The sequence below is a fragment of the Strigops habroptila genome, chromosome Z (assembly GCF_004027225.2).
Source record: "Strigops habroptila isolate Jane chromosome Z, bStrHab1.2.pri, whole genome shotgun sequence".
In the NCBI taxonomy this organism is placed as follows: domain Eukaryota; kingdom Metazoa; phylum Chordata; class Aves; order Psittaciformes; family Psittacidae; genus Strigops; species Strigops habroptila.
Window position 1 is genome coordinate 64,128,518 of NC_044302.2, and position 27,939 is coordinate 64,156,456.

At 42.0% G+C, this 27,939-nt stretch overlaps 1 protein-coding gene and 1 long non-coding RNA gene across 4 annotated transcripts; both read right to left on the reverse strand.

Moving 5' to 3' along the window:
• Nucleotides 1-6: 6 nt before the first annotated feature.
• ABHD17B (abhydrolase domain containing 17B, depalmitoylase) lies at nucleotides 7-27,800 on the reverse strand. 3 transcript variants are annotated; one of them, XM_030469942.1, is made up of 4 exons: nucleotides 27,519-27,800; nucleotides 20,645-21,119; nucleotides 2,425-2,604; nucleotides 7-1,524 (listed from the first exon to the last, which is right to left on the reverse strand). In XM_030469942.1, the coding sequence occupies exons 2-4, from the start codon at nucleotides 21,109-21,111 to the stop codon at nucleotides 1,305-1,307; spliced, it is 867 nt and encodes a 288-aa protein (XP_030325802.1). In that variant the 5' UTR covers nucleotides 21,112-21,119; nucleotides 27,519-27,800; the 3' UTR covers nucleotides 7-1,304. The 3 variants fall into 3 exon arrangements, with proteins under 3 accessions (XP_030325802.1, XP_030325803.1, XP_030325804.1); XM_030469943.1 differs by lacking the exon at nucleotides 27,519-27,800 and adding an exon at nucleotides 25,898-26,090; XM_030469944.1 differs by lacking the exon at nucleotides 27,519-27,800 and adding an exon at nucleotides 24,112-24,232.
• On the reverse strand, nucleotides 6,998-19,371 carry LOC115600694. The gene is made up of 2 exons (XR_003989113.1): nucleotides 18,155-19,371; nucleotides 6,998-10,821 (listed from the first exon to the last, which is right to left on the reverse strand). It is a non-coding gene; the product is annotated as an uncharacterized LOC115600694 (long non-coding RNA).
• Nucleotides 27,801-27,939: the final 139 nt, after the last annotated feature.

Here is a 27,939-nt window from a genome sequence, read left to right on the forward strand (position 1 = left end):
AACAGCAAGTGTGTAATACCATTTACTGTTAACCAACACATCTTATCCAAAGTTTTCACCATACTTGAAGTTACATTTAAGTATACAATAGTTTCAATCACAAAAAACAAGCAGAACAATCAAACTACATAAGGCCTTAAAATCAGAAGCACAGTGTATTGTTGGAATATTACTTTGTTTACAAATAGGCTACATATAAGTAAGTTTCTTTTTCATAGTTTTATTCACGTAAAATGCATTCAAGGGAAAGGCAACTTACAAAGTTTATTGTTTATTTTACTATGAGTTAATAGAAAAATGTCAACATTCTCTTCTTGCCCTCCCCCCCAACCAATTAGTAAAATCTCCATACAATACTCAGAAAACAATAAGCTTTTACACTAAACATCCAAAAGTAAGCCTGATCAGACACCTGCAAATTTGCAAATTGTTTATTACAAAGTTGGACAAGCATCCAGGTTCTTTATAATGAAATATTGCACCTCTACACATACAAGTTTAAAACTACAAGGTTCACAAAGACTTCTAGGTTCTAAAAGTCTTACTGGTTTCAAAGTACTTAGTGACCTCAGTAGCAGTCATGTGAATGATATTCGCATTACAACAATGATAACTTGCAGCATTATTTTGGCAAGGTTATGACTGCTAAGAAGATGAGTAGGTAAATTTGTTTAACGTGAAAGGTAAGGGACAATACAAGAACAAAACAACTAAAGTATAACTAAGCACAAAAGATAAAAAAATATGGAAAGAGAGATCTATTTTGACCACCTTCCCTATAACAGGGCATTGGTCATCCCCAGTGACTCTCTATTCTTATTACATACATTAGTATTTGCTTAAATTTCATGGTTATTACATTTTTACAGAACAACTGCTTTAGAAGTCTGGTTTTTAGTTTACACCTGTGCAACAAAGTCACAGTACATTTTGAGATGTTTAAAAAATATTTATAAACTTGGTTTTGATATGCTAAAGCATTTGGCAACACCTTTACAGCATTTGATTTTTATAATTAAAATTTCATACAGTACTCCTTGTGATTTTTTTTTTTTGTACATCTAAGAAGATAAAACCTCACACAGTAATATGAACTGCCAAGCTTGACTGCATGATCATGTAATTCCAGTTTATAATACTGGCATTAAAACCTTCATTAATTATGCTGACAAATCATTACCTGTACATTTAATGAAGGCAACCAAGATGATTTGAAAACACAATCTTCAGGTTTTATGTTATATATTTATTAAGGCATGCAGTTCTGCAGTGAAATGAAAAAGCATGTAAATCTACAAAGAAAATTATAAGTTCACCAGTTCCTGTGACACAAACTGTTTCAATCTTTCAAGGTACTGTCCATAGAGTTCCACGTCATTATGGCCCGCTCCTTCTACCCACAGCGGTTCTACAGGTCTCTGGCAACGCTCAAACAATGCTAGGCCATGTGAAAAGTCAATTACTTCATCTTCGGTCCCATGGATTATTAACACAGGAGATGTTATTTTAGAAATTTTGTCAATGCTGTAAGAAAAAGATTACATCTATGAACACAGCGAGCCGCCTTAGATCTTTTTGAAGGCCCAGATGGTTGACCTCACTTTTTAATTACACTTTGTAGTTTTAACAATTTAATTCTAAAGTTGTTTAAATCATTAGAAAATTAGATCTTAACACCCTGGAAGCCATTACAGAAGCCCATGTAAAGCCACACAGAAAGGAAAAACGCTACTGGAAACTATTAGGATCGAATAACAGAGCAATCCATCTAAAAGTGGTATGTGTTACCATGTTACATTAAAAACAAAAAAAGCCACAGGACTGATGAAAACATTAGTTCAGAGTCTTTCAGTAAAAAAGCGCTTGTCAGAAGTGAAAGAATTTTAGCACTTAAAAGTCTGACCATTTATGCGGAAAAAAAAGCCTTTGAAGTTAGATGCTTAAAATTACAAGCAGTTCTTTGAGACAAGCATACAACTTTGTAATGGCCAATAGTGGCAGAGTTCCGAAATATATAACAGGAACTTTCTTCAATTAAGGTCTACATAGCTTTTCAGTCTTTGCTGTTTATAGAAACATGCAAAAGACTGTTCATAGTTACCCAGATTAACAACACACTGACTAGAACTGCTTGTTACATTTTATGGTATTAGGGGTTACATATAGGAAACTAAACACTTCTTTAACAGATAGCCACTGAAAGGATTAGAGATGTGAAAAACCTAGATTACAAAGTTCTGTAAACTCCTTCAAATCAAACGTTCTTCATTGTTGTTATTCACTCTGACTTTCCTCCAATTTTTTTAAACCTCTGAAAGTATTTTCAGAGAATTTGCCATATTGCTCATTTCTTAGTCTAAAACTTCTATAATAAGGATGCGTGCAGAATAAAAAAAAAAAAATAAAAAAAATCCTAAAACTTACTTTGGGAATGCATCAAAGCAATAGGTCTTCTTCGTATCAGGAAAAGCTACTCGCATTCCTGAGGTCAGTGGAGAATGAAGAATTACAGCAGCACTTTCATACCTAGCAGCAAGATCCACAGATGGTACTGTTCCTATACTCTGGCCATATATAATCACATTTTCAGGGCGGATTCCATACCTAGAAATTTTAAAATGTTAACCAAAGTGTCATATAAATTGAAACAGACAAAACTGCAACTACACAATCAGGTAAAATAAGCATTTCTTAAGATTAACATTTCCTGAAGGTGATAAACTGTAAAACAGGATCTGGTAGAAGAACAAGCAAGTATATTTGAGCACATTCCTGACTTAAAGAGACAATTATTTACTCTGTAGTTGCAGAAATTTTTTTGCCTTATGCCTCAATGATACTGAAATAGGGCTGTTTGTTGTTTGTTTGTTTTGGTGTTTTTTTTTTTTTTTTGTGTTTTGTTTTTTTTTTTAAATACAGATTTGTGAATGCAGTTGCAACTTCTTGTTGAAAGCCTTTACTGCTAGCCCTAGTGGACCTACAACAGAAAACTGATTAGAGCCTTGTTAACTCTATGGTTATCAAGCAGAGCATAATCAAGTATGCAAAAATTTGGTTGGCTTTACTCTTCTAATACCCAATAAAAACTGCAAGCTGCTAATACTGGTCAGCAATTTAGTGGAACTTAAAGCATAGCCCACACAGTGCCCAGAGTATTACGCATTCTATGTAGCAGCAAAGACACTTCCTTCTTATCATAGTTGATTTGACATGCAACCTAGCACCTAACCCACAATTAAGACAGCCCTATAAGCACTACAAAACTAAAGTTAAAGCCTCCTAGTAAGAGGAAAACACTATTTTTTTCTGTAATTGAGACAAACAAAAGAGTCATGAAACATCTAGTTAACACTTACACAAGTCAGATCTAATATATTGTCCTGGTTTCAGCTGTAACAGTTTTGGGGTTTTTTTCCTTCCTAGTAGCTGGTGCAGTGCTGTGTTTCAGCTTCAATCTAAGAATAATTCTGGTAACACACCAATGTTTTAGTTGTTGCTCAGTAGCACTTATCCTGATCAAGGACTTTTTCAGTCTCCCATGCTCTGCCAGTGAGAGGGGCACAAGAAGCCGGGAGGAAGCAGAGACAGGACACTTGACCCAAACTGGCCAAAGGGGTATTCCATGCCACAGCACATCATGCCCAGTATATGAACTGGGGGGAGTCACCCAGAAGGGACCGATTGCTGCTCAGGTTGGGCTGGGTATCAATCAGCAGGTTGTGAGCAATTGTGTTGTGCACCACTTGGTTTTTCTTTTTTTTCTTTTTTTCCCCCTTTCCCTTTTTAGTTTTATATTCTCTCCCCTTGTTATTTCCCTTAGCATTATTATTAGTAGTAGTTACTGGACTGTTCTTATCTCAACCTGTGTAGTTTACATTCTTTTGATTCTCCTTCCCATCCTACCTGGTGCGGCGGGGAAAAAAGGGGAGAGAGTGTGCGAGCAGCTGCACGGTTTTGAGTTACCGGCTGGGCTTAAACCATGACGCTCCTTTGTGTTGCCTAACATGGGGCACAAAAGGTTGAGATAGTGACAGATCTGACCAGAGTGCATCTAATCATATTTGTGATAAGCATTCATTGTTTCGGATTGACAGTCACTCTTCACAATGTTGATTTATTTGCTCTCAGAGTTGTTGCACTTGGTCTCACAGTTTCATTATGTCACACCTTACTTGCAGCCAGTATTTGCTGTTTTGGTGTTTATTGGCTTTTGGGCATGGGCTAAGGTTCTCGTTTTGTTGTGCTTTATGATAATTGCTTGTGATACAATAGAATTAGTGACCATGAAACTGATCTGGTATGCGTTCTCAGCATTGCCATCATCTCTATACTTTAAGAGGCATGTAATGAGAATTATTAAGAATTACACTTCTTTTTTCCCCACTTGGAGGGCCATCCTGTGGAGGAGACATCCACCACAGGATGCCTTCCGCTCCCCCAGCAGGCTGTTTACAATGGCATTTGAAAATTTTAAAGATTTTGAATATTCTCTGAATACCCTTGAAACCAGCCTGCTTCTTTTCCTGGGAACCATCATTTTGTTGAATACGGCTCAGGTCTTAGATAATTGTTTAACCTTAAATAAGAATACCGTCAGGAGATCTTCCCCAAGGCTGGACAGTCATAAGTGGCAGGGTGTGAGGGGCAGTATAGAGAAGTACCTAGGCCAGTGGGCCTCTCCAGTGCTTTAGAACTTCACCCCTGAGCAAATGTGAAATCCAGAAAAGCTGGTAAAACACTTAGACAAGGTATGCTGTTGTCCTGGCAATACCAGAGAGGGACAAACAACAACAACATGATGGGGCTTGGCCTACACCTACAGAGCCCTGCTCAATACTATCCAGTACCCTCAAAGGGTAAGAGATCTCTCTAGATCTGATGGCAAAGCAACAGACAATGGGGCTACTCCATCCCCAGTAACAAGCACAGCAGCCACTCCAACCCCAGTAGCATGCACTGCAGCTGAACCAAAGGAGCAATCTGTGCCAATATCAGTTGCCCCTATAAGTAAGAGGAGGCCAAAAGGAACTCATGTAGTGAAGGAAGATGAAGAAGGCTCAATGCCAGAACTAGAGGGGGCAACACCTGAACAAAAGGAATTAGTACAAGAAAGAGAGGAAGACTAAGAGCTAACTTTTCAATCCCTGTCCTTGACTGAGCTGTGGAATATGAGAAAAGATTTCGGCCATCTTCCAGGTGAGCACATCATCACTTAGATGCTCCGATGCTGGGACAATGGGGCCAACAGTCACAAACTAAAGAGTAAGGAAGCCAAGCACCTGGGATCACTTGTTAGAGAAGGGGGAATTGACATAGCAATTGCAAAAGAGAAACGAATCCTCAACCTCTGGAGGTGGCTCTTGTCAGCTGTGAAGGAAAAGTATCCCTACAAGGAGTTTGTTATATGTCACCAAGGCAAGTGGACCACTTTATTACATATGCCATGTGGATTGTTTTTCATGATGGAGATCATGAAATACTGTTCAGTATCTTACAAATACGGCTAAATAATTGTATGCTAACTGAGTAGGTCACCAAACACTAAAAGTCAGTGAAGTCTAAAAGCCTCAAAATCAGGATCATTAGGAGGAAAACATGTTTCACATGTATCAAGACATTCAAATTACCAAGCAACAAAACCCAAAAATTCACAAGTATTTTTCAGTAAGCCAGAAAACATATCCTGCGTGTTACATCAGCATGTAAGAAACAATTAAAAAAATAAATAAATCTAGGAAGGTTTCAAGAAAAACAATCACATTCAAGTATTACTAAAATATAAGTATCATTAGCAGAACTCTCTGAGCACCCCAATAAGCTTTTTAAATTTGAGCTAAAATCCACTATTCACAGCTAACATCTACTTAAATATTTATTTAGATTGTGTTCTGCTAGCGTGAAACATAGAAGCTGTAAAAGTATTAGCATGGATACAGATAGATTCTATGAATGTATCAGGACTACTTAATTACCATCACCGTTTTCTAGAATCATAATCAAGACATGTAAGACACCAAGACTCAATCATCAGCCTACAGGCAAGAACTACAGGAAAGAACTACAGGAAAGACCTCTACCTCACAACAGTTCTCAGAAAATAAAACAACATTCTGATTTACAAAGATTTTCCTCAAAACTCCAACACACAAAAATACAATAAGTTAAAACTTTGAAACTGAAACAAATGTAAGGTCTTCACTATTTCTGTAACTCTTCTGAAACACCCAAGAACAGGCTAGCATCTATCCTTTTACAATTAATCTCCCAACTGAAAATAATTCAAATCACATTTGTCCATTCTGAAAGTACAGTATGGCTTTCTATCCCTTTTACAGAATCTGAACAAAACTCATATTAGTACCTGAGACTTTGCATCATTAGTATAACATGGAATTCACCCAGCATGTTATAACATAACATAGTTCCCAAAAAAACTTGCAAATTATCACCCTCACATTTCCTTGGGTATTCAGTTTCACAAGATGCAGGCCATTGCACAGCAATTTAAAGCAAAACTTAAAAGTATATTTTGGAGCATGTATTCTCCTCTTTATCTTCCCCTCTCCCCTCCCCCCACTTCTGTTTTTGGATCCAAATCCTTCAGCCTAAACTGAACTACAAAAAGTAATCCAAGAAAAATATTTACTATATTTGGATTAAAGTAACCTTTTCTCCAGCACAGCCAAACAGATTGTCTTCACAGCATCCACTAGAAATGGTTTTGCAGTCTGGAAACTAAAATACTGAGGCAAATCACTAGAAGTGGTGATTCAAAGCAGACTTTTGCATATTGTCACTTGGGAAAACAAAAACAAAAAACCCAACACAAACCAACCTAAAAATCACAACCAGGCAAAACCAACACCAAAACCACCAACCCAAACAATAGCAAAACTCCCCCAAGAAGTTTGGAAACCAGAGAACAGCATCTGCTCTCTCCAGTCTTCCTTCTTCTCTTGAACTGGCATCTGAAAAGTTCAGGGAAAAAAAATGAAGAGTCCCTCAGTTCCTCTCTCCCAAAATTATCACTTTCTAATCTAAACCAGAAGAATTCTTAACAGGTAAATTTTGGCAAGTTCCCTAGTAACAAAATTTGTCTGCTCCTCCCTTTAGACAGCCCCATAAACTCCAGCTAAATTCCGACAAGTTTGGTAGAAATCTTTTAGTGGACTATGCATCTGGTTTCCTCAATGAGGAAGAGTCAGACCAAGAGCAAAAACTGTTCTCTTACTGCCTTAGAATTACAGGCCATCCTGAGGAAGGAGAACATGACAGTTACAGAGCCATATGCTGTTAGTAGCCGTTCTGATAATAAAAGCTCAAAGATCTGCTATAAAAACTGCTGACATCTTTGAAAGCTCCTTACGTTGACCACAGAGGTAATGTAAACACTATTGTCTACTCAAGTTATCTTAGATAACTTGTGTCAGAAGAGACAGAAGTTCAGTTTGTTGTTTGTAATAGTGGGGATTTGTATGTTGCGGGTTGGGTTTGGTTTTTTTGGGGGTGGGGGGTAGGGGGGTGTTGGTTTGATTTTTCTGTTTGGTTGGTTTTTGTTTTGTTTGGATTTTTTTTGTTTTTTTCTTTAAGTCTTAATCACCAGAAAGGACCTTGGTACAAAGATCTTAAAAGCAACTGTGCACAGATGTACCTTCTCAGAGAAGGCACTCTTCCTTAGGGACAAGCTATTCTGGACTGAATCTGGCATAAAATTCAGATGGGTATTTTCTGCAACTTAAAAGCTGCCCACAACATTTTTTTCTTCCCCACAGCAACTGAGGTTTCAATTCTTTTAAATTCTTTTCAATTCTTTTTTTCCAAGACCTGATTCATCCTTTATGTTCATGTACCTAAGGGCTACCTGCCTGGAAAGCACATGGAATTTGAAGAGCAGTTTTTGAATATAACTAGATGTACCTCCATTCACATAAACTTGCTAACCTCCACACAGAATGTCTGAACACTCAAACTTCTGCCCTGTCATCATACTAAAGGAACAGGTTAGTATCCCTAGGAAGCTAAGCTATTGCCAAACAGAAGGGAAGCACTTTGCTATTTGCATCCTCAGCCACACATATTGCCATTGGGCTTTACCAGCTCTTTTAGGAAAACAAATTAATCTCTTTTGGGAGTATGGAAGCAACTACTTTCCTACGCCTTTATGCTGGCTGTATTAAGGGCCAAGCAAGAAATAACATGCTACTGGTGGGTGAAAGGAATAAGCAAGCCAATAGATTGTTGTAGCTGTACTATCAGAGCACTTCCTATAATCAGGGCCCAAGAGAACACAGGGCGACTAATGAAGGCAGTATCCTCTTCTGCGAGCCTACATATGCTGACCAGATGAAGATGGCCTCTTGTGAAAGAGACAATCCTAAACGTTCTTACCCAATCTTTTCTGCTTCTGCAGGAAAAGAAGAACTGCTAAAACAGCGATGAAATAATTTGCTTTTTCTCCTTTGTGACAGACTTCACAATGTTCTGTAGCAGAAACTCTTTCACCATTTCCTTTATATTTCTGTCTCTGTAACAAGACCTTTTCTGCACTTTAATTATCTTGGTGGCTGTCCACCCTTCTCAACCCTTCCCTCCTTTTTTGTTTTCACAGAATCATAGAACAGTTTGGGTCGGAAGATGATCTAGTCCAATTAGGTTGCTCAAAGCCCCATCTGACCTTGCCTTGAACACTTTCATTGCACATTCATCACACATCACTTACACTGGATATTCAACATATTATATACTTTCATTGGATATATATCACATTATCAGTTTGCAATATGCAAACTTGAACATGAATGTCTGGCTGTAACAAGTGGTTTTTTTGTTTTGGTCTTTTTTAAACTTAAGTTACCTTTAACAACCAAACGCCAGCTGAAATCACCATACTATACTTGCAGGCTCTTAAGAGTACATGCCATTTTGCCCTTGATATATTTAGGGGGGACAGAAAGCAACTCATTTTTTTACTTCTGAACTACTGCGGTTAATCTAGAAGACTTGCTCACTTTACAACAATAAAGTGTCTGTAAAATCAACCTCAGAAGGGTACATTTTCAATAGTACCTCTCAGGTTCATGCTAATGAAGAGTTGCTACAGATGCCCCAGAGAGGCTACTGTTTGTGAAGCTATTGCCACACACATTTAGCCAACTGACAGCAGTGCTTGAGGCTCTTGGAACAACCGGGAACATCCTGAGGGAATTTTCAATGCACATTTCAGGACCTTTTGTCATCATGCACATAGCACATGAAACTGCATCTGCAAATTGCAGAACATGAAGGGCATGAACAATCTCCTCACCTTTAACTATCAACATTCCAGGCCATAATAAGATTTGGGAGTATACAGCTCTTCCTCAAATCAGATGCAGATTCCCCTTCTTACACATATAATACAAAACAATGTTAGGAGAAACAGGAACTGTCTTATGAGAGGCAAGCCCATTGACCACTTGGGTAGTAATCAAGCAGCTGCACCTCCTCTGCCTCTCGCATGATGGTTTGCCCTTTTCTGAACCTTACCATGCTGCTGGTACATTTGTTCTATTAGAAAGATTTCACTATGAATTGAGCTACTTTTCTCTATCAATTTAAATAAAAGCTTGATTTCTCTCCAATTATTCAAAGTTAAGGTACCTTATCTTCCAGCAAAAACCCCCACCCTACTTTTGAATGAAAAAAACAAACAAAACCCCAAAACCTACCCACAACATAATCTGTGAATTCTCTAAAGAACACTTCCAGCTACCATCTAGATATTTTTTTTTTTATTATTCCAATACTTGCCTGTTCAAATTATGGACGTTCTGTCCACTTTGACACAGCAGTCTGATGGCGAGATTTACCTTTCAATTTTTCAATTATTATACAGTTCATGCTAAGCAACTATGAAAAGATTGTTTGCCTTCTTAAAGGTAAATCTGATCATGAGGCAACTCCAACAAGTCTTCAAGTTTCTGAAGGAGTGCCACTTGCTCTGCATTTGCCTGGGGTTGGTTAAACTTTTCCACCCTTTCTAGGGTGTCATCAAAGGCCTTCAGAGACCAAGACAGCAGGAAATAGGCGTACCCTAAAATGACTCCTGGCATTTCAACACTTCATACCTATGACAGTCAGAAAAAGAATGTCCTCACTTGCAGCTTTTATATAGTTCAATGCACATGAATATGCAATGATGCACAACTTTCCCAAACATTATGGCAGTGAATCACCTTGCCTTCTTGCAGTCAGCATCCTCATGGATAGCTACTGCTTCCTATTAAAATATTCAGAGCAGGTGAAGAATAGGGATACAATTCAGAATCTGCATCCGCTGTTTACCTCTTCTGATCTGCTGCAAAGTTAGCTTTCCATATTCACTTATATGAATTATAATATTCAGATACCCTTGCAGCAAAGTGGTGTTAGACAAATATCACTATCACCCTCAATACTAGTATTCCAGACTACCTCACCCTAGGTGCCTAGTCTCCACTGGACAGTTGTACCAACTTACAAATGACCATCTGGACTGTCCTTCAAGATACAAAATTTAACACACCAACATATCTCCACCAAAAGCAGCTGTGTTGGCTACACAATGAAGTCCACATCAGCATTTTAGTCACCCAGAAACACCTTTTAATGCTGGCATCTATGATCCTATTTTGCAGAACAGGGAATGCAGGGAGCTATGGGTGGCTGTGATCAACCTCCATCCCACAAAGGTAATTTCTCCATTCTGTTCTTCATTCCACCACAGTCTATTAGGCACACTTTAAAAGTCTAGGATCCTTGGTTTTTTTCATCCCATCAACACGAATTTCAAAGAAGTTACAGCTATACTGTCGTGGTTTGAGCCCAGCCGGTAACTCAGAACCACACAGCCGCTCGCTCACTCCCCCCCCCCCTTCTTCCTCCCCCCGCTCCCGGAGGGATGGGGAGGAGAATGGGAAGAATGCAACTCCCACGGGTTGAGATAAGAGCAGTCCCGCAACTAAGGTATAACACAAAACCACTACTGCTACCACCAATGATAATAACGATTAGTGAAATAACAAGGGGAGAGGATACAATTGCTCACCACCCGCCGACCGATACCCAGCCCGACCCGAGCAGTGATCTGGATCTTCCGGGTAACTCCCCCCGGTTTATATACTGGGCATGACGTGCTGTGGTATGGAATACCCCTTTGGCTAGTTTGGGTCAGGTGTCCTGTCTCTGCTTCCTCCCGGCTTCCCCTCCTCCCTGGCAAAGCATGAGACTGAGAAAGTCCTTGGTTGGAATAAACATTACTTAGCAACAACTAAAAACATCGGTGTTATCAGCGTTGTTCCCAGGCTGAAAGTTAAAAAACACAGCACTGCACCAGCTACTAAGCAGGAGAAAAATGACTGCTATAGCTGAACCCAGGACAGTATCCACCCCTTATTCCATACCATTCACGTCATGCTCAGATCCCACATCTCTCAGCACACCATCACCCCTGTCCCATATAGACACATATATATACACCCACACCCACACACAGAGAAAGATATCGTTCCCTAGTCCATGGACCAATCCCTGTAAAATTGCTGAACTCATCCAGTCCATGATGTCAGGTTCCATCTCTTGTAATAGTCTTTCAGGGCAGGAGGGACGGTACATAGTGTTGGGTTGTTGCCTGCTGATGATACCGCCAAACTCATCTGGTCACTGCTGAGCTTGTCTGGTTTCCTCAAAATTCATTCTTTGTTGAGGTGATGATCAGAGGGAAGTCAGGGTCAATGGCTGGTGACCTGAAGATATCTAGCTGGTGGGCTATAAAAGTGTTATAGAGCAGGCAACAGCGTACAATTGAGTTCATTGGCTGTTTTCCCCCAAAATCAAATCCCCTTGAGGTACACATCGGACTTCCCCATCTTCCCGCATTACCCACCAAGTATATCCAGGTCCCTGAGCAAAAGCAACCCCACGAGTGGGTTTGCCTTTACCTGAAGCAGGAATAACCCAGACTGTCTTCCCCAACAAATTCTTTATGTGCACCACAGGAACTTTATCCCCCTCTACAGTACGTAAAAGTTCTGATTGGGCTGGGCCAGCCCTGTTGGCAGATCCCCTAGTGTTGACCAACCAGGTGGCTTTTGGTAAATGTGTATCCCAGTGTTTGAAAGTCCCACCACCCATTGCTCTCAGTGTAGTTTTTAACAGCCCATTGTACCGTTCGATTTTCCCAGAGGCTGGTGCATGGTAGGGGATGTGGTATACCCACTCAATGCCATGCTCTTTGGCCCAAGTGTCTATGAGGTTGTTCCGGAAATGAGTCCCATTGTCTGACTCAATTCTCTCTGGGGTGCCGTGTCGCCACAAGACTTGTTTCTCAAGGCCCAGGATAGAGTTCCGGGCAGTGGCATGGGACACAGCGTATGTTTCCAGCCAGCCGGTGGTTGCTTCCACCATGGTAAGCACATAGCGCTTGCCTTGGCGGGTTGGTGGGAGTGTGATATAGTCAATCTGCCAGGCCTCCCCATATTTGTACTTCAGCCATCGTCCTCCATACCAGAGAGGCTTTAACCGCTTGGCTTGCTTAATTGCAGCACATGTTTCACATTCGTGAATAACCTGGGCAATAGCGTCCATCGTTAAGTCCACCCCTCGATCACGAGCCCATCTATATGTTGCATCTCTGCCTTGATGGCCTGAGGTGTCATGGGCCCACCGGGCTAAAAATAATTCACCCTTATGTTGCCAATCCAAGTCCATCTGAGCCACTTTAATCTTAGCAGCTTTATCCACTTGCTGGTTATTCTGGTGTTCCTCAGTGGCCCGACTCTTGGGTACATGAGCATCTACGTGGCGTACCTTCACCACCAGGTTCTGCACCCGAGCAGCGATATCTTGCCACAATGCAGCAGCCCAGATGGGTTTACTTCTGCGTTGCCAGTTGCTCTGCTTCCATTGCTGCAACCACCCCCACAGGGCATTTGCCACCATCCATGAGTCAGTATAGAGATAAAGTACTGGCCATTTTTCTCGTTCAGCAATGTCCAAGGCCAGCTGGATGGCTTTCACCTCTGCAAATTGACTCGATTCACCCTCTCCCTCAGCAGTTTCTGCAACTTGTTGCAGGGGACTCCACACAGCTGCCTTCCATCTCCGATGCTTTCCCACAATACGGCAGGACCCATCAGTAAACAAGGCATATTGCTTTTCACTCTCTGACAGTTCATTATATGGTGGGGCCTCTTCAGCACGCGTCACCTCCTCTTCTGGTGACATCCCAAAATCTTTGCCCTCTGGCCAGTCCATGATGACTTCTAGAATTCCTGGACGACTGGGATTTCCTATTCGAGCTCGTTGTGTAATTAGTGCGGCCCACTTACTCCATGTAGCATCAGTTGCATGATGTGTAGAGGAGACCCTGCCTTTGAACATCCAGCCCAGCACAGGCAACCGGGGTGCCAGGAGGAGCTGCGCTTCAGTGCCAATCACTTCTGAGGCAGCTCGAACCCCTTCATAGGCTGCCAGTATCTCTTTTTCAGTGGGAGTGTAGCTGGCCTCGGATCCTTTATATCCCCGACTCCAAAAGCCAAGGGGTCGACCTCGAGTCTCCCCTGGAGCTTTCTGCCAGAGGCTCCAGGTAGGACCATTCTCCCCAGCTGCGGTATAGAGCACATTTTTCACATCTGGCCCAGCCCGGACTGGTCCAAGGGCTACTGCATGAACTATTTCTCGTTTAATTTGTTCAAAGGCTTGTTGTTGCTCAGGGCCCCATTTGAAATCATTCTTCTTCCGGGCCACGTGGTAGAGAGGGCTTACAATCAGACTGTAATTTGGGATGTGCATTCTCCAGAACCCCACAACACCTAAGAAAGCTTGTGTTTCTTTCTTGTTAGTTGGTGGAGACATTGCTGTTATCTTGTTGATCACGTCTGTGGGGATCTGGCGGCGTCCATCTTGCCATTTTATTCCCAAAAATTGAATCTCCTGTGCAGGTCCCTTGACCTTATTCCGTTTTATGGCAAAACCAGCCTTCAGCAGGATTTGGATTATTTTCCTCCCTTTCTCAAAAACTTCTTCCGCTGTATCACCCCACACAATGATGTCATCAATGTATTGCAGGTGTTCTGGAGCTTGCCCCTGTTCAAGTGCAGTCTGGATCAATCCATGGCAGATGGTAGGGCTGTGTTTCCACCCCTGGGGCAGTCGGTTCCAAGTGTACTGGACGCCCCTCCAAGTGAAAGCAAACTGTGGCCTGCATTCTGCTGCCAAAGGGATTGAGAAAAATGCATTGGCAATGTCAATTGTGGCATACCACTTGGCTGCCTTTGACTCCAGTTCATACTGAAGTTCTAACATGTCCGGTACGGCAGCACTCAATGGTGGTGTGACTTCGTTCAGGCCACGATAGTCTACTGTTAATCTCCACTCTCCATTAGACTTTTGCACTGGCCATATGGGGCTATTAAAGGGTGAGCGGGTCCTGCTGATCACTCCTTGGCTCTCCAGTCTGCGGATCAGCTTATGGATGGGAATCAAGGAGTCTCGGTTGGTGCGATATTGCCGCCGGTGCACTGTTGTGGTCGCAATTGGCACTTGTTGTTCTTCGACCTTCAGCAACCCCACAACAGAAGGATCCTCTGAGAGACCGGGTAAGGTGGACAGCTGCTTAATTTCCTCTGTCTCCAAGGCAGCGATACCAAAAGCCCATCTATACCCTTTTGGGTCTTTGAAATACCCTCTCCTGAGGTAGTCTATGCCAAGGATGCATGGAGCCCCTGGACCAGTTACAATGGGGTGCTTCTGCCACTTCCTCCCAGTCAGGCTGATTTCAGCTTCCAGCATAGTTAACGCTTGGGATCCTCCTGTCACTCCAGAAATAGAAATGGGTTTCACCCCTTGATACCTTGATGGCATCAGAGTACACTGTGCACCGGTATCTTCTAGAGCCTTATACTTCTGTGCGACTGATGTGCCAGGCCATCTGATCCACACAGTCCAGTAAACCCGATTATCCCTCTCCTCCACCTGGCTGGAGGCAGGGCCCCTCTAATAGTGATCACAAAATTCTCTACTTCTGTCTTGTAGAAAGGGATTAGTATTCCTTATCACAGGAGCTGGAGTAAAATCAGCTCTTTCGCTCCATCTGGGAAACTGCTCGCCAGAGACTGGAGCAGCAACTTTCCTGGGAGGATCATCCTTGACCATTGTTCTCCTCTTCAGTTCACGCACCCGTTGCTCCAGAGCTGAAGTAGGTTTTCCATCCCACTTTCTCATGTCTTCTCCATGATCCCGCAGGTAAAACCATAGGGTGGCCCGTGGCGTGTACCTCCTATATTTTCTTTCTCGAGCAGTAGGGCGCCTTCTGTTGATAGCTGAGACATGGGTTGGTACGCGTGGAGAGCTGGATAGATCGGATAAATCGTCTCTCAATTGTTTGAACTCCTGGGACAGTTTTTCCACAGCTGAAATGATGGAAGGGGTGAGATTGTCTTCGAACTCTCGGAGTTGACGAATCAGGAAATCCACTGTTGGTGATACTCCGTCATTCCAGGTCATTGATGCCAATGTGTGGGCATATGATGATGGCGCACTCCGTGTAAGTTTCCGCCACATGGGTCGTGTACATTCGACTTCATCTGGGTCTACGGATGTGTTCCTGGAATCCGGCCTACGATAGATCATCTCTATAATGGCTGATTCCCTCAGGGACTGGATGCCTTTCTCTATCGTGGTCCAGTTGGCTGAGCGATTCGTAATATCATCTTTGTAGGGAAACCTTTCCTTCACAGCTGCCAGGAGCCGCCTCCAAAGACTGAGGGCTCGCTTCTCTCTTGCAATCGCTTTGTCAATTCCTCCTTCCTTAGCAAGTGATCCCAGCTGCTTGGCTTCCCTACCTTCTAGTTCATGACCGTCGGCCCCATTGTCCCAGCACCGGAGCAACCAGGTGACAATGTGCTCCCCTGGAAGACGGGTGAAATCTTTTCGCATATTCCGTAGTTCGGTTGAGGTCCGGGGTCGAGAAGTGACCTCTTCTTCTTCTTCCTCTTCCTCTGACCCACGTAGTAGTAACTCTTGTTCAGGTGCTGTTGCATATAGTAATGGCACTGGGTCTTCATCTTTCTTCGCTTCGCGGGTTGCTCTTTGTGCCTTTCGTTTGCTTTTGCTTACAGGGGCAACAGACATTGTCACAAACTGGCCATTTGGTTTAGCTGCAGTGTTTGTCACTGTGGTTGGAGTGGCTGCAGTGTCTGCCACTAGGATTGGAGTGGTTGCAATGTCTATTGCTGGGGTTGGTGCAGCTGTTGTGCTTGGGAGTTGAGTAACACCAACAGCTGCATTATCTGTTGCTGTCGGGGTTTGAGTAGCTACTGTGCTTGTCACTGGGGTTGGTGTGGCTGTGGTGCTTGGAGTAGCCACATTGTCTGTTGCTGTCGGGGTTTGAGTAGCTGTTGTGCTTGTCACTGGGGTTGGTGTAACTGCTGTATTTGAAGTTGGAGTAGTTGCGTTGTCTGTTGTGGTCAGGGTTTGAGTAGCTGTTGTGCTTGTCACTGGGGTTGATGTAGCTGCTGTACTTGGAGTAGCTGTGTTGACTGTTGTGGTCAGGGTCTGAGTAGCTGCTGTGCTTGTAGTTGGCATAGCTGCGTTGTCTGTTGCTTTGCCATCAGATCCAGAGACATTTTTTTCCCTTTGAAGGTGCTGGATAGTGTTGAGCAGGGCTCTGTAGGCATAGGCCAAGCCCCAGCACGTTGCCGAAATTTGTCCCTCTCTGGTATAACCAGGACGACAGCACACCTCGTTTAAGTGTTTTACTAGTTTTTCTGGATGTTGCACTTGTTCAGTGGTGAAGTTCCAAAGCACTGGAGGGGCCCACTGGCCTAGGTACTTGCCCATACTATCCCACACACCCTGCCACTCATAACTGTCCAGCCTCAGGGAAAATCTCCTGGTGGTCCTCCTATATCGTCGTCTAACCCTAGACCAGATTCGAACCTGATACTGCTGAATTTTTGACATTAAACGAAATAGGATGTTCCTACGACGGGATGGCCGTGGGTAAAACACACTCCGTATGTTTGCCAACATGCTGATCCCCAGCACAATCAGCAGGCAGGTTTCAAGGGTACTCAAAGGCCATCTAAAACCTTCAGAACTCTCAATTGCTGTTGCAAATAGGCTGGTGGGGGAACGGGGGGTGAAAGAGAATGCTTCCTTCGTAAGTTTACCCCCCGAGGAGAAAAAAAAAGATATGCAATTGCTAAAATATTTCCTTATATACCTCCCAATGTATAGTGGTGATGGCCACGCTGGAAGCACAAACCAGACCAGTTTCATGATCAATGAGTCTATTGTATTACAAGTCATTACCATGAAGTACAGTGAAACAAGAACCTTAGCCCAGGCCCCCCAGCCGATAAACGCTAAAACAGCAAATAGTGGCTGTAAGTAAGGTACAACATGCTGAAACTCTGAGATCAAGCGCAACACGTCTGAGAGCCAAATAATCACCATTGTGACGAGTAGTAACAATGAATGCTTATCACAAATATGATTAAACACACTCTGGTCAGATCTGTCGTTATCTCAACCTTTCGTGCCCCACGTTGGGCGCCAAAAAGAACTGTCGTGGTTTGAGCCCAGCTGGTAACTCAGAACCACACAGCCGCTCGCTCACCCCCCCCCCCCTTCTTCCTCCCCCCGCTCCCGGAGGGATGGGGAGGAGAATGGGAAGAATGCAACTCCCACGGGTTGAGATAAGAGCAGTCCCGCAACTAAGGTATAACACAAAACCACTACTGCTACCACCAATGATAATAACGATTAGTGAAATAACAAGGGGAGAGGATACAATTGCTCACCACCCGCCGACCGATACCCAGCCCGACCCGAGCGGTGATCTGGATCTTCCGGGTAACTCCCCCCGGTTTATATACTGGGCATGACGTGCTGTGGTATGGAATACCCCTTTGGCTAGTTTGGGTCAGGTGTCCTGTCTCTGCTTCCTCCCGGCTTCCCCTCCTCCCTGGCAAAGCATGAGACTGAGAAAGTCCTTGGTTGGAATAAACATTACTTAGCAACAACTAAAAACATCGGTGTTATCAGCGTTGTTCCCAGGCTGAAAGTTAAAAAACACAGCACTGCACCAGCTACTAAGCAGGAGAAAAATGACTGCTATAGCTGAACCCAGGACATATACTTACATCTGTCCTGCAAACAATCCACTGAATAAATTTGTTTTTGCAGAACACTCACATTATAAAACAGTAAAGATGGTGCCAGTGTAACACTGACAGAACAGGCTATGCTAGAAAAGTAAATCAATGCTGCAGCAAATGCTCAAAGGATCCATTCTGGTCCAGATATTCAGCAAGTATTTAAACACAGCTAAGCACTCAAGGGCTCAAGAGAATACCACAGACTGGTAACCAGAGTCTGTGAGCCAGTATATCCAGAGTCATGTAGCGGGAAGAATTTCAACACATTCAGCATTCAGATGCAAAGACCAGGTCTGCTTATTAGGAAGTTGCTGAAAGTGCCACAGTAGAAACTCGTAACACCAACGACTTTTTAAGCAAGGGAAAAAACATCAGTTCATGTTTGTGAAATCCACAAATTGGACAGACCAGTCCAAGCTCTACACACTCCACAGAATTACGTATTTCTGAAGGAGGTTTTGACACAAAAAAATGAAGACAGCAAGTGGTATTGAGGTGAGGTCACTCCCAAATGAAGAAGGAAAAGCAGATAGCTGTAGAAGGTATTTAGAGTTGTCCTCCCCCCCCCAAACAATGTCTGTTCAGCAAAGGGCATGTTCAGATGGGATATTATAATGAACAATCTTATTTGATTAGTGAAGGTACGCTATGCACTGTTCAAGAATGGAGGCAAGAATTCAAGTTGAAATCACATTTCCTTTTAAGTTTTCCACCAGAAATTTGTCAAGGGGAGGAAGAGACAAGGATTACAAGTTAGTTCATAAAAAGAGCCTGTAAACTGACAAATAAACAATTAAGTCTCACCATCTAGTTCTCTTCAATTTTCTGGTACATTTAAGCAATTTAGAACATCTTCCACATTGTTCAAAATGGTATTATGGTTTTGGTCAATGTTACTGGGTATTTCACCAAGTGGCTATCTTCCAGATCACCTATCAACTATAAACCATGGTCACCCATGCACCTGTTGCAGCTCTTGGTTTACAGAATGGATCTAGTTACATCTCAACTTTTCACTGTATTCAAAACAAATGCCTAAACCTAATCTAACAACACAGTACATGTTTTTGAATATATGAGGCTGAATACCTGTCCCCTGTGGTTGTATGAGGTTTATGACAATAAGTATTCTTCCTAGTTTAATATACAAATAAAATATGCTTCTTTAAAAAGAGGTATCGCACCTTTGACATAATGCGGGGGGGGGAGGGGTGGGGTGGAAAGCAAGACAATACATCTTTCAAACACTGAAAAGTGATAATTCACTCCAAAGGAACAGGAAAATAGTTAATACTACATTGATCAAGTTCTAAATTCACTGCAACAACTGCCAGGCTCCAGAATTTAAAGTCTTTATGCATGCCCTTGCACTACCTCACATCCCTGATACTGTATTATCAAACGGGATGCCAAAGTTATAATGATCAAACCATAACATGGTGCTCTACACTAAATTCAGGTTTTCACAGCTTTTTTGTGCTAAATACACAATATGATGGGAGCTTTTTTGGTGAACATCTACTCTTATGACCACATAGTATTTTAAAAAACAATTTTTGTAGTTTGTAACACAAGTAGAATATTGCTCCAAATGGAACAAATCATGCTGAAAAATGCTCTCAAATTTAAGAATTGGGCATTCAGTGGTGCCTATGATTCTTACCGTTATCAGAGAATGCCTCCAGAGTGTCACATATTACTACTTTATCTCCCTAAAACCATAGGCTTAGAACGCAGAAACTGATGAAACAATATCCTTCCAATTTGCACTTTTTTCTTTGTCCAGCTTTAACCCATTTGAGCTAACACCACCAATTAAAATTCCTGGGTTTTACTCCCACCATAACATTTTTATGGTTATGTGGTTATGATCCCACAGATCAATTATAACCTCTCCCACACATGATATTTTGCTAAGATAGGTTTCTATATTAAAAAAAAAAGTTTCTATCTTTAGAAATGCTGTAGCTGCTAGTCTGAATTCTGAAACAAAGGTGGTCTGAACACCATACAGAAATCCAAAGTTTTACCAAGTTCTCTCAGAACAGCTTTTCCACTGGCGCTCTCCACAAAAAAGAGTAGGTGATGGAATTGTCTGAAAAAACAACTTGCATTTTCTCTCACCCATATCACACCAGTGGCTCAGTTACTAGGGAATTGATTATTATAGGTTTTTCCCCATCTTCTGATATTTCCAGCTGAGAAGATCAAATTGTGACAACAAGGATTATCTTCTAATCATTCAAGACAGAAACATACTTTAATGAATTTCACTCAATTTCAATTTTTCTAGTATTCCAATACTATATACTAATCTTTCTCAGTACTAACAACACCTTCAGCACAAGGCACCACCAACCAGCTTTAATCCTAAAATACAGCATTTCTGTTTAAATTACTAATGCAGATTAAATGCAACCATTTGAAAAGCATGCTGTAAAAAAAAATGGCAACTAATGTCTTACCTTGTCCTAAGAGCCACCCAAGCAGCATCAATGTCAGCATACAGATTCTTCTCTGTTGGCTTCCCAGAACTTGCACCATATCCAGAATAATCGTATGAGAATATGTTGCAATTAATTCGTGAACCCAGTCCTATGTAAAAGCTGCTCATCTGACCCAGGTCAACAGCATTCCCATGTGAGAAGAGCAAAGTATACTTGGCGTTAGGTGAGCAACGCACAAACATACAGGCAATCCTGTTACCTTTACTTGTTCTAGTCATGAAGCACTCAATGGCATCTTTTTCTCTAGAAGAATATTGCCAGTCTGCTCGCTCTGAGAGATGTAAAGTCCAGCGACTACCACTCTCATCACACATCAGTGTGTACGTGGGATCAGGAGGTAAGAATGCCAGTTTGGAGGCAATTTTCCCTGGGCATGGTGGACAACAGAACAGGCAACACAGTTCACTAAATGAAAGATTATTCATCTTCTAGGCTGAAACAGGAAGAGAGAATGGTATCAGTTTCTAGTTACAGTCCTATATATATATATATTAAAAAAAAAAAAACTCATGGAAAATGTAAACATAACCTCTCTAGAAAATAATACATAATTTTAGTGGAAATATTTAACAAAACAAATATATATATAAATTTCTACACAACAGCTTATTTTATATCATTAGCTACTTTAGAATGAGCATATTATTAAAGAAAGGTGACAACTCTAAAGCTCTGTCAGATATTAAAACTAAAATAGGATTATCCAGGAAAGAATAAGCTTGAGTTTCAGAGTTTCTTTGGAGGAAATGAAGTCCCTAATCTGAAAGCCATTAAGAGAAACGTTCTTCCCTTAACAAATGCATATGTTATAAAGAACAAAATACATTGGAGTGTTTGCAGCGTACTAAGGCTATGCAGGTATCTGCAGCCAAAAATCACTACAGCATTTCCTAAATACAGAGAATATGTATTGCAATCATGAGTTATGAGCTCCTGTAAGCAGTATCAGAAGTATGAAAGGTGCATGAAAGTCAAAACTTAGAACGCAAAACAAGATGCTTCTACTGGCTTAGCAAACACTAGAGACCCTCAGTACACCAAAATCCATCCATAACCTCTTCCTTGCTTCACATACCGGCTGACAAAAATGTTCCCAAACCCCTCAAAGAAATTATTAGCTAAGGTTTCCCATATTGCACTTAAGGATTCAGATTATATTAATGACATGACTATTTTTATTCCATGCTTTAACAATACCATCCCAAACCAAATGCTCTATTACAGATATTTGTCAAATCAATACAACCTATACTACCAATTCAAAGCATTGGTTAACAGAGCGAGAGGAGAAAAAACTTAAACAGACATATACCTAAAGCAAGCTAGGTATACAAGATACACTTGCCCTAATAAGCAGACATTGTGTCTGCCGTTTAATTTACAGCAGGGAGAAGGGGGGAGGGAGGGAGGAAGGAAATTCTTTGTTGAGACAATACTTCTTCTCAGAAGTAGGAAGAGCGATAAAATCTGCCAAGAGCCATGTTAGAAACCAGCACACCTAAGATAGGTATTTACACTACTTTCCTAGTGTTAAGGCATTTAATGAGTGAAATGACATTTCATCTCAATTTTAACTTTTCCATCCCAAATCTACCTACAGGTCTCAAGCTCAGCTCCTGTCAGGTCACTGCAAACAGAAACACAGTTTCATGTATCAGCTTTGACTGCTAGATCCAAGTTTACAAATGTTACAAATAAGTTACAAATAAACTGATTTCTGATGTCCACAGTCCCATGTTTTTTCAGAAGTACTTCGGTAATCCAGTAACAAAATCTTACTGCTAAGTATAATACTTAATGGTTCTTGGATCATATTTCAAAGTTTGTCCTATAACTTGTACAGTTTTCATGCCTGTATAAATTTCTGCTTAGAAAAGCTTCAAGAACACTGCTGTAAGAACTGCTGAATATAGATTACAGATCAACTCTCCACATTTTGGACGTGTGAATGGTGTCTTCCCTTTGGTAGAGTATGAATGCATACTGCATACAGTGCTACATGGAGTATACTTGTAGAGTAATAAATGGGTACAGCAAGACAGTCTGATAAACAGCATAAGCATTCTTGGAATACTACTCCTTTGCAAAAAAAAAAAAACAACCCCATTTTTTTTTTTTTTTTTTGCAAAGGCTGCTACAGCCAAGCGCTTTCAACCCAAGTTTCCAGTTTTCTTCAAAACAGAGGGAAATCACAGACTCTTAGATATGGGTGACCAACACTACCAATTTAGAGGAGATGGCAAGAAGGGTGTACTGATCACCTCCCATAAAAAAATAGGTTCTCTCTTGAATGAAGATCTAAATGACCATATTTCTGTCAGCTAAAGAAACAACAACCTCATGTATTTATGTAATCATCACAAGTAGTCATTCAAATTTGGAATAGCTCATCTGTTCCCTTTCAGGCGAGATTCAAGTTTAATTTTAACCTGCAAGTCAGGACAAGAAGTGGAAGAGGTCTAGGGATTGACTTTATGCACAGGAAAAACTCAATCCCCCCCCCCCCTTTTTTTTTTCCCCTTCTTTATTTCTCTTACAGCTGTGGGCACCAGAGGAGACACTTCTTTCACCTCTACTAAGAAAGTTCACATTCACAGCCCGTAAAAACTGCTTTGATGCCTCACCGGCTTTTTCTGCAAGACCTATTATTCAACCACACTTCTATTTCCATCAGAAACTATTAAACCCATCTGTTCCTAGGAAATTTCCCACCTTTTCAGAAAAGCTGAAGGCCAAAACTAGATACTACAATTTATTCTAGGGGAACAGGAGGAATATTATTTTATGTGAACAATTTAGAAAAATACATACCTCCGAAAGTGAGGTATAAATAGCCTGTTCTGCCCAGGAACAGCAGATTGCGCTCTATTCCAGCATACAACAATAGCTACAGAATTTCTTACTTGTGTCCCAATCCGCTTGTCAGAAAGAACTAAAACAGGAGTTTGCATTATTTATAACTATAAACAACCCAGCAACACTATAACTATTATCTCACTCAGAAATTATTTCTCACTCAGAAATTTATTTTGTCAGTCATTTCAGAAGACTGGAAACTGGCCTGTGGAGTTCACACACAGGGCAGTACTGCAGTAACCACAATTTATCAGCTGAGGTGGTGCTGTGCCCCCAAGATAGCTTAAATGTGCTAAAAACGGGCTACTGCCACATGTGGCAAATTACTTATGCTGAAGACCATGGCTAAAGTATTATTTCTCTCCTATACTAGACTGTAATGCAGACTTCATATAATGTCTATTTAATCCAGTGGAAACTCTGTCTACTGAAACTACAGATCCCAACTGCAGAGTTGTTCTCCATCTAAATCATGGCTAGCAACATCTCTTTTCTTTAAAACAAATACTTGCTACTTTTGTTGCTCAGAAGACTCAAGAAAAACAGCAGATCTCTAGTATCGCTGACACTAAACACCTATCGAACTTCCTCAGGAGAATACCTTCAACTAAACACAAACAATGTTTCCATTATACTGGAACTGGTTTGTCATTCATTGTATTCACATGAGTGTGTTCTTAACCTCCGGAACTATAATGGAACCAGGATATGAGAGTCCCCAGGGTGTATAGAGTAATTCCGATATCACTGTTTAAAAGTTCAACTGAATCAGCACTTCAGCATAGTAGTTATCCACCAGATGTCATAATTTCACTTCAACTAAACAGGCACAATCTTTCCTCAAAAAGAATACTGTTCAGATACTTCAATGAGGGATTAAAATTAATGTTACCCCCGATACTGTTTTTTTAATGTTAGAAAAAAAACCATACCATGATCTCCTAATAATTCATCCAGCCAGAAATTGTTCCAGTAAAAATTAAAAGTCAAAAAACCCTCTTCACATGGCATCACCCAACCTTGGTAAAAGCTTTGGAGACCAACAGTCTTAAGTGACCGATTATGTTATTAGGTCTAAAATATAACTTATGGAAAGTAAGCAAGGTATCACAAGTGAATTGCATTAAAAATCACTCTAACAACAAATGGGCTTGATGTACGTTCTAGCCGGACTCCTACTGAAACCTGGCAAAAACAATACTGACCACAAATTACCTTAATCATGCAGTTCCACAAGTACAGATGAGTAACTTTAATGGGACCCATTTGCCTAAGATATCTTGTGAATACTTAAGTTATAGTCTTAACACCTTCTGAGCATGTATGATGTAAATCTCTGTGCTCATTACAGTAGCATCACAGAGATCAGCACATCCCAACAACGTAACTATTTCACCTTCTATTTGTCATTTCAGTAGTAATAAAGAAGCCAGCGCTGTTTTGCAAACACAGCTCCTAATGCTGGTAAAATTACTAACAAAAAACCCAAAAAACCAAACACTCTCCCTCCTCCCACCAAAAACAAAACAAAAAACAAAACAAAACAAAAAAATATATATATCCTTTAACTTATATGGAAAATGTAGTATAATTTTAAGTGGGAAAATTCTCTGGAAGAAACTGTGGAAAACTGAAACTTCTACTATTGCACCAAGAAAGGCTAAAAAATAAAACAGATGCAAGTGGTATCACCCACCCCCTCTGAGATAGCTTTTAAAAGGAAGGCCAGATTATTTTATGAAATTTATCTCTAACTCTCTTGTGAATAAAAAGGTAACATAGAAAATGGCAAATGCAAAACCATCCACAGGCAGTAATTTCAATCCATTCTTTAGCAATTAACCTTTTCATTAAGGATAACAGAAGAGGGGGGGAAGTCCATCTAACCTGAATGAACACCTCAAATATTTATCTTGTGATTGTGATTCCTAGGATAACACAAATGTAGCTCTTTCATGTAAGCAATTATTCCTGTCTTCCTCCCTCCACAAATCATAACAAGAAAGTGGCTCCTATTATTCACATCTTTGAGTACTTCACTACATATTAGCCTCAAACGCCAACCCTTGAAAACTCTTATCTAGAAATCTTGTATTTACATTAAGTATAAATTATTCTAATTGTAAATTTAAATTACTCATTTCATAGGAACTATTCATAAGAGCAAAGTCAGACTTGTAAATATAGCTCCTGATTTGTAAATTTTAGTGATGCTCTAACAAGCACAGTATTCAAATTGTTGAGGTTTTTTGTTTGTTTTTGTGCTTTTTTCATTGGTTTTGTTTTGGGTTTTAATCATAATTTTTCATTATATACTGCTGAATTAAGAAACTGTGAAGAAGAAAAGAAACTCACCCTTTCGCTGAACACAAAGCAACGAAAACTTGAGTTCAAGCCATTACTGAAGTACCCACATTTATTTCAATACCTGCATTATACTAAAAATGGAACAGAAGAGTATGAATATCCTCCAACCACTTCAACAGCAAAAGTAACAAAATATTTAGTGTGGGGAAACAAACATAAAAATCAGTGTCTGATTAAGATTACATAAACGGATTAAACTAATTTTAAGAAAGAAAACACTGTAGGTTCGGAAAAGAACACAAAGGACATCTATTCAATAATGAAAAAGCCATACCAAGAAATATGGTGAAGTAACTTTTTGAGCTAGTTTTCAAGGAGCAAAGCAACCTACATAAAAACAGAGCAGCCTGATAGGCTCAAACCTTCATTTTGGTTAGTCTGCTTTTAAACAAACAGCTTTACTGTGCTTACAAATTCTAGTAATATTACAAAGCTTAACTTGTATATAGAGACCTGCTGCTGCTGCTTACTTTGTATACCCCAAAACCTAACAGCAAATTTGAGAAATGAAAGGGAATACAGCAAACACTGAAAAATCTAGCCATTCCTTCTCACTTAAAGAACAAAACAACCCTCTAAAGAGCCCAGCTAGTCAGCTGTGGGATTAAGTCAGATTACATAATGTTCTGCATACTCCAAGCAAGACTCTGCACCATGGAACTGCTCTGCTAAAACCATCTGTAGGCTGACAGGCGCTGAAGCCTCCTCTTGTATTTCAACCACATCAATCTGGTGCTTCACTGCACCAGTTGGTCAATTGCTAAGAAGCAGCTATGCTTTTAAAGCCTGTCTATGTTCATATGCTACTATTTTGGTTTCTCCAGTCGTGTGTTCTTCTAGTTACCTTCTGGCCAAATACTTTAAACTTTTAAGATAGGAATACCCCAGAGCAATTTTAAGGCCAGCGCCACTCCCATCATCAACAGCAGAAGTTGAAGATTAAATCGGGCTCCTGAGAACTAAATGAACTCTTCAGGTGTCTGTATCTAAGAAGAACTTTGTAGAAGTCAACATCGCTGACAAGGAGGCACTATTTAGACCCGCTAAACGCCAGAATTTAGCAAGCGTTTAAAAAGTCAGCACGCCTGTTTCCCCAACAAAGGCGGCCACGGCAAGACCACGGAGCCGGGAGCCCCGGGTCAGGCCGGTCACCCCCGGTCCTCCGAGCAGGCGACAGCCCCCCGCTGGGCGCACCGAGGCCGGCAGGGCAGAGGCTCCCGAGCCCGCACCGAGGCCCATCCCCCTACGTCCGGTTCGCCTCGGAGACCCGCACCGCCGCGTGCCTCCCTCCCTGAGGAGAAGCCGCTGCCTGCCGCGGCCCTTCTTCCTGCCCCATGCCACAGCTCCGCAGGGGGGCCGCCGCACGCCTGCCCCAGCCAGCGGCGAAGTGCTGTGGTCAGGCGAGGAGGGCAGAGAAGCGGACGGACCTGCCGAGGGGCCAGCTCGCCGCCACACCTCAGGAGCAGATCCTCGAACCGCAACCCCGCCGCCAGCGCCAAGCCGGGCCCCCGCTGGCTGCTCCCCGTCACCCCTGCACCGCAACGTGCCCCTCCGCGCAGACCCCGGTGCCGCTGCTGCCGGAGGTGAGAGAAGGGAACACAGCCCGTACCTGCACCTGGCGCTCCGCTGGGCGGCGGCGGCCCCGCGCTTCCCCAACCGCCGCCGCTCAAGCCCCGGTCGGCGGGGGGATGGGTGCCGGTTGTGCTGAGTAACGGCGGGCAGCTATCAGCACTCCGGCCGGCGCCCGCAGCTCCGCAGCCGCGCTCCGCGGCAGTGAACGCGCGGCCCCCGAGGGAAGCTGGTCTCCGAACGGCCTAGGAACGCAGCACCCGCCTCGCCTCTCCGAGCGACTGCATCGGACCGAGCGGCTACCTAAGCGGCTGAGAGGGCGACGGGGCGGGGCCGGCCGCAGCTCACCAATGGGGGCGCAGCCCGCAGCGCAGCGCCGGCCACGGAGGCTCCGCCTAGGGGCGGGTGGGAGGGAAGCAGCCGGGAGGCAGCGAACCGTGGTGGGCGGAGGGGTTGGAGAG

Bases quoted from the DNA above. Each gene is read 5' to 3' on its own strand.
- ABHD17B (XM_030469942.1), bottom strand. From the start codon at position 21,111: ATGAATAATCTTTCATTTAGTGAACTGTGTTGCCTGTTCTGTTGTCCA. The intron at 2,605-20,644 runs GTAAGACATTAG...TAAAATTTCTAG, and splicing joins TGGGTGGCTCTTAGGACAAG to GTATGGAATCCGCCCTGAAA. The intron at 1,525-2,424 runs GTAAGTTTTAGG...TTTTTCTTACAG, and splicing joins TGCTTTGATGCATTCCCAAA to CATTGACAAAATTTCTAAAA.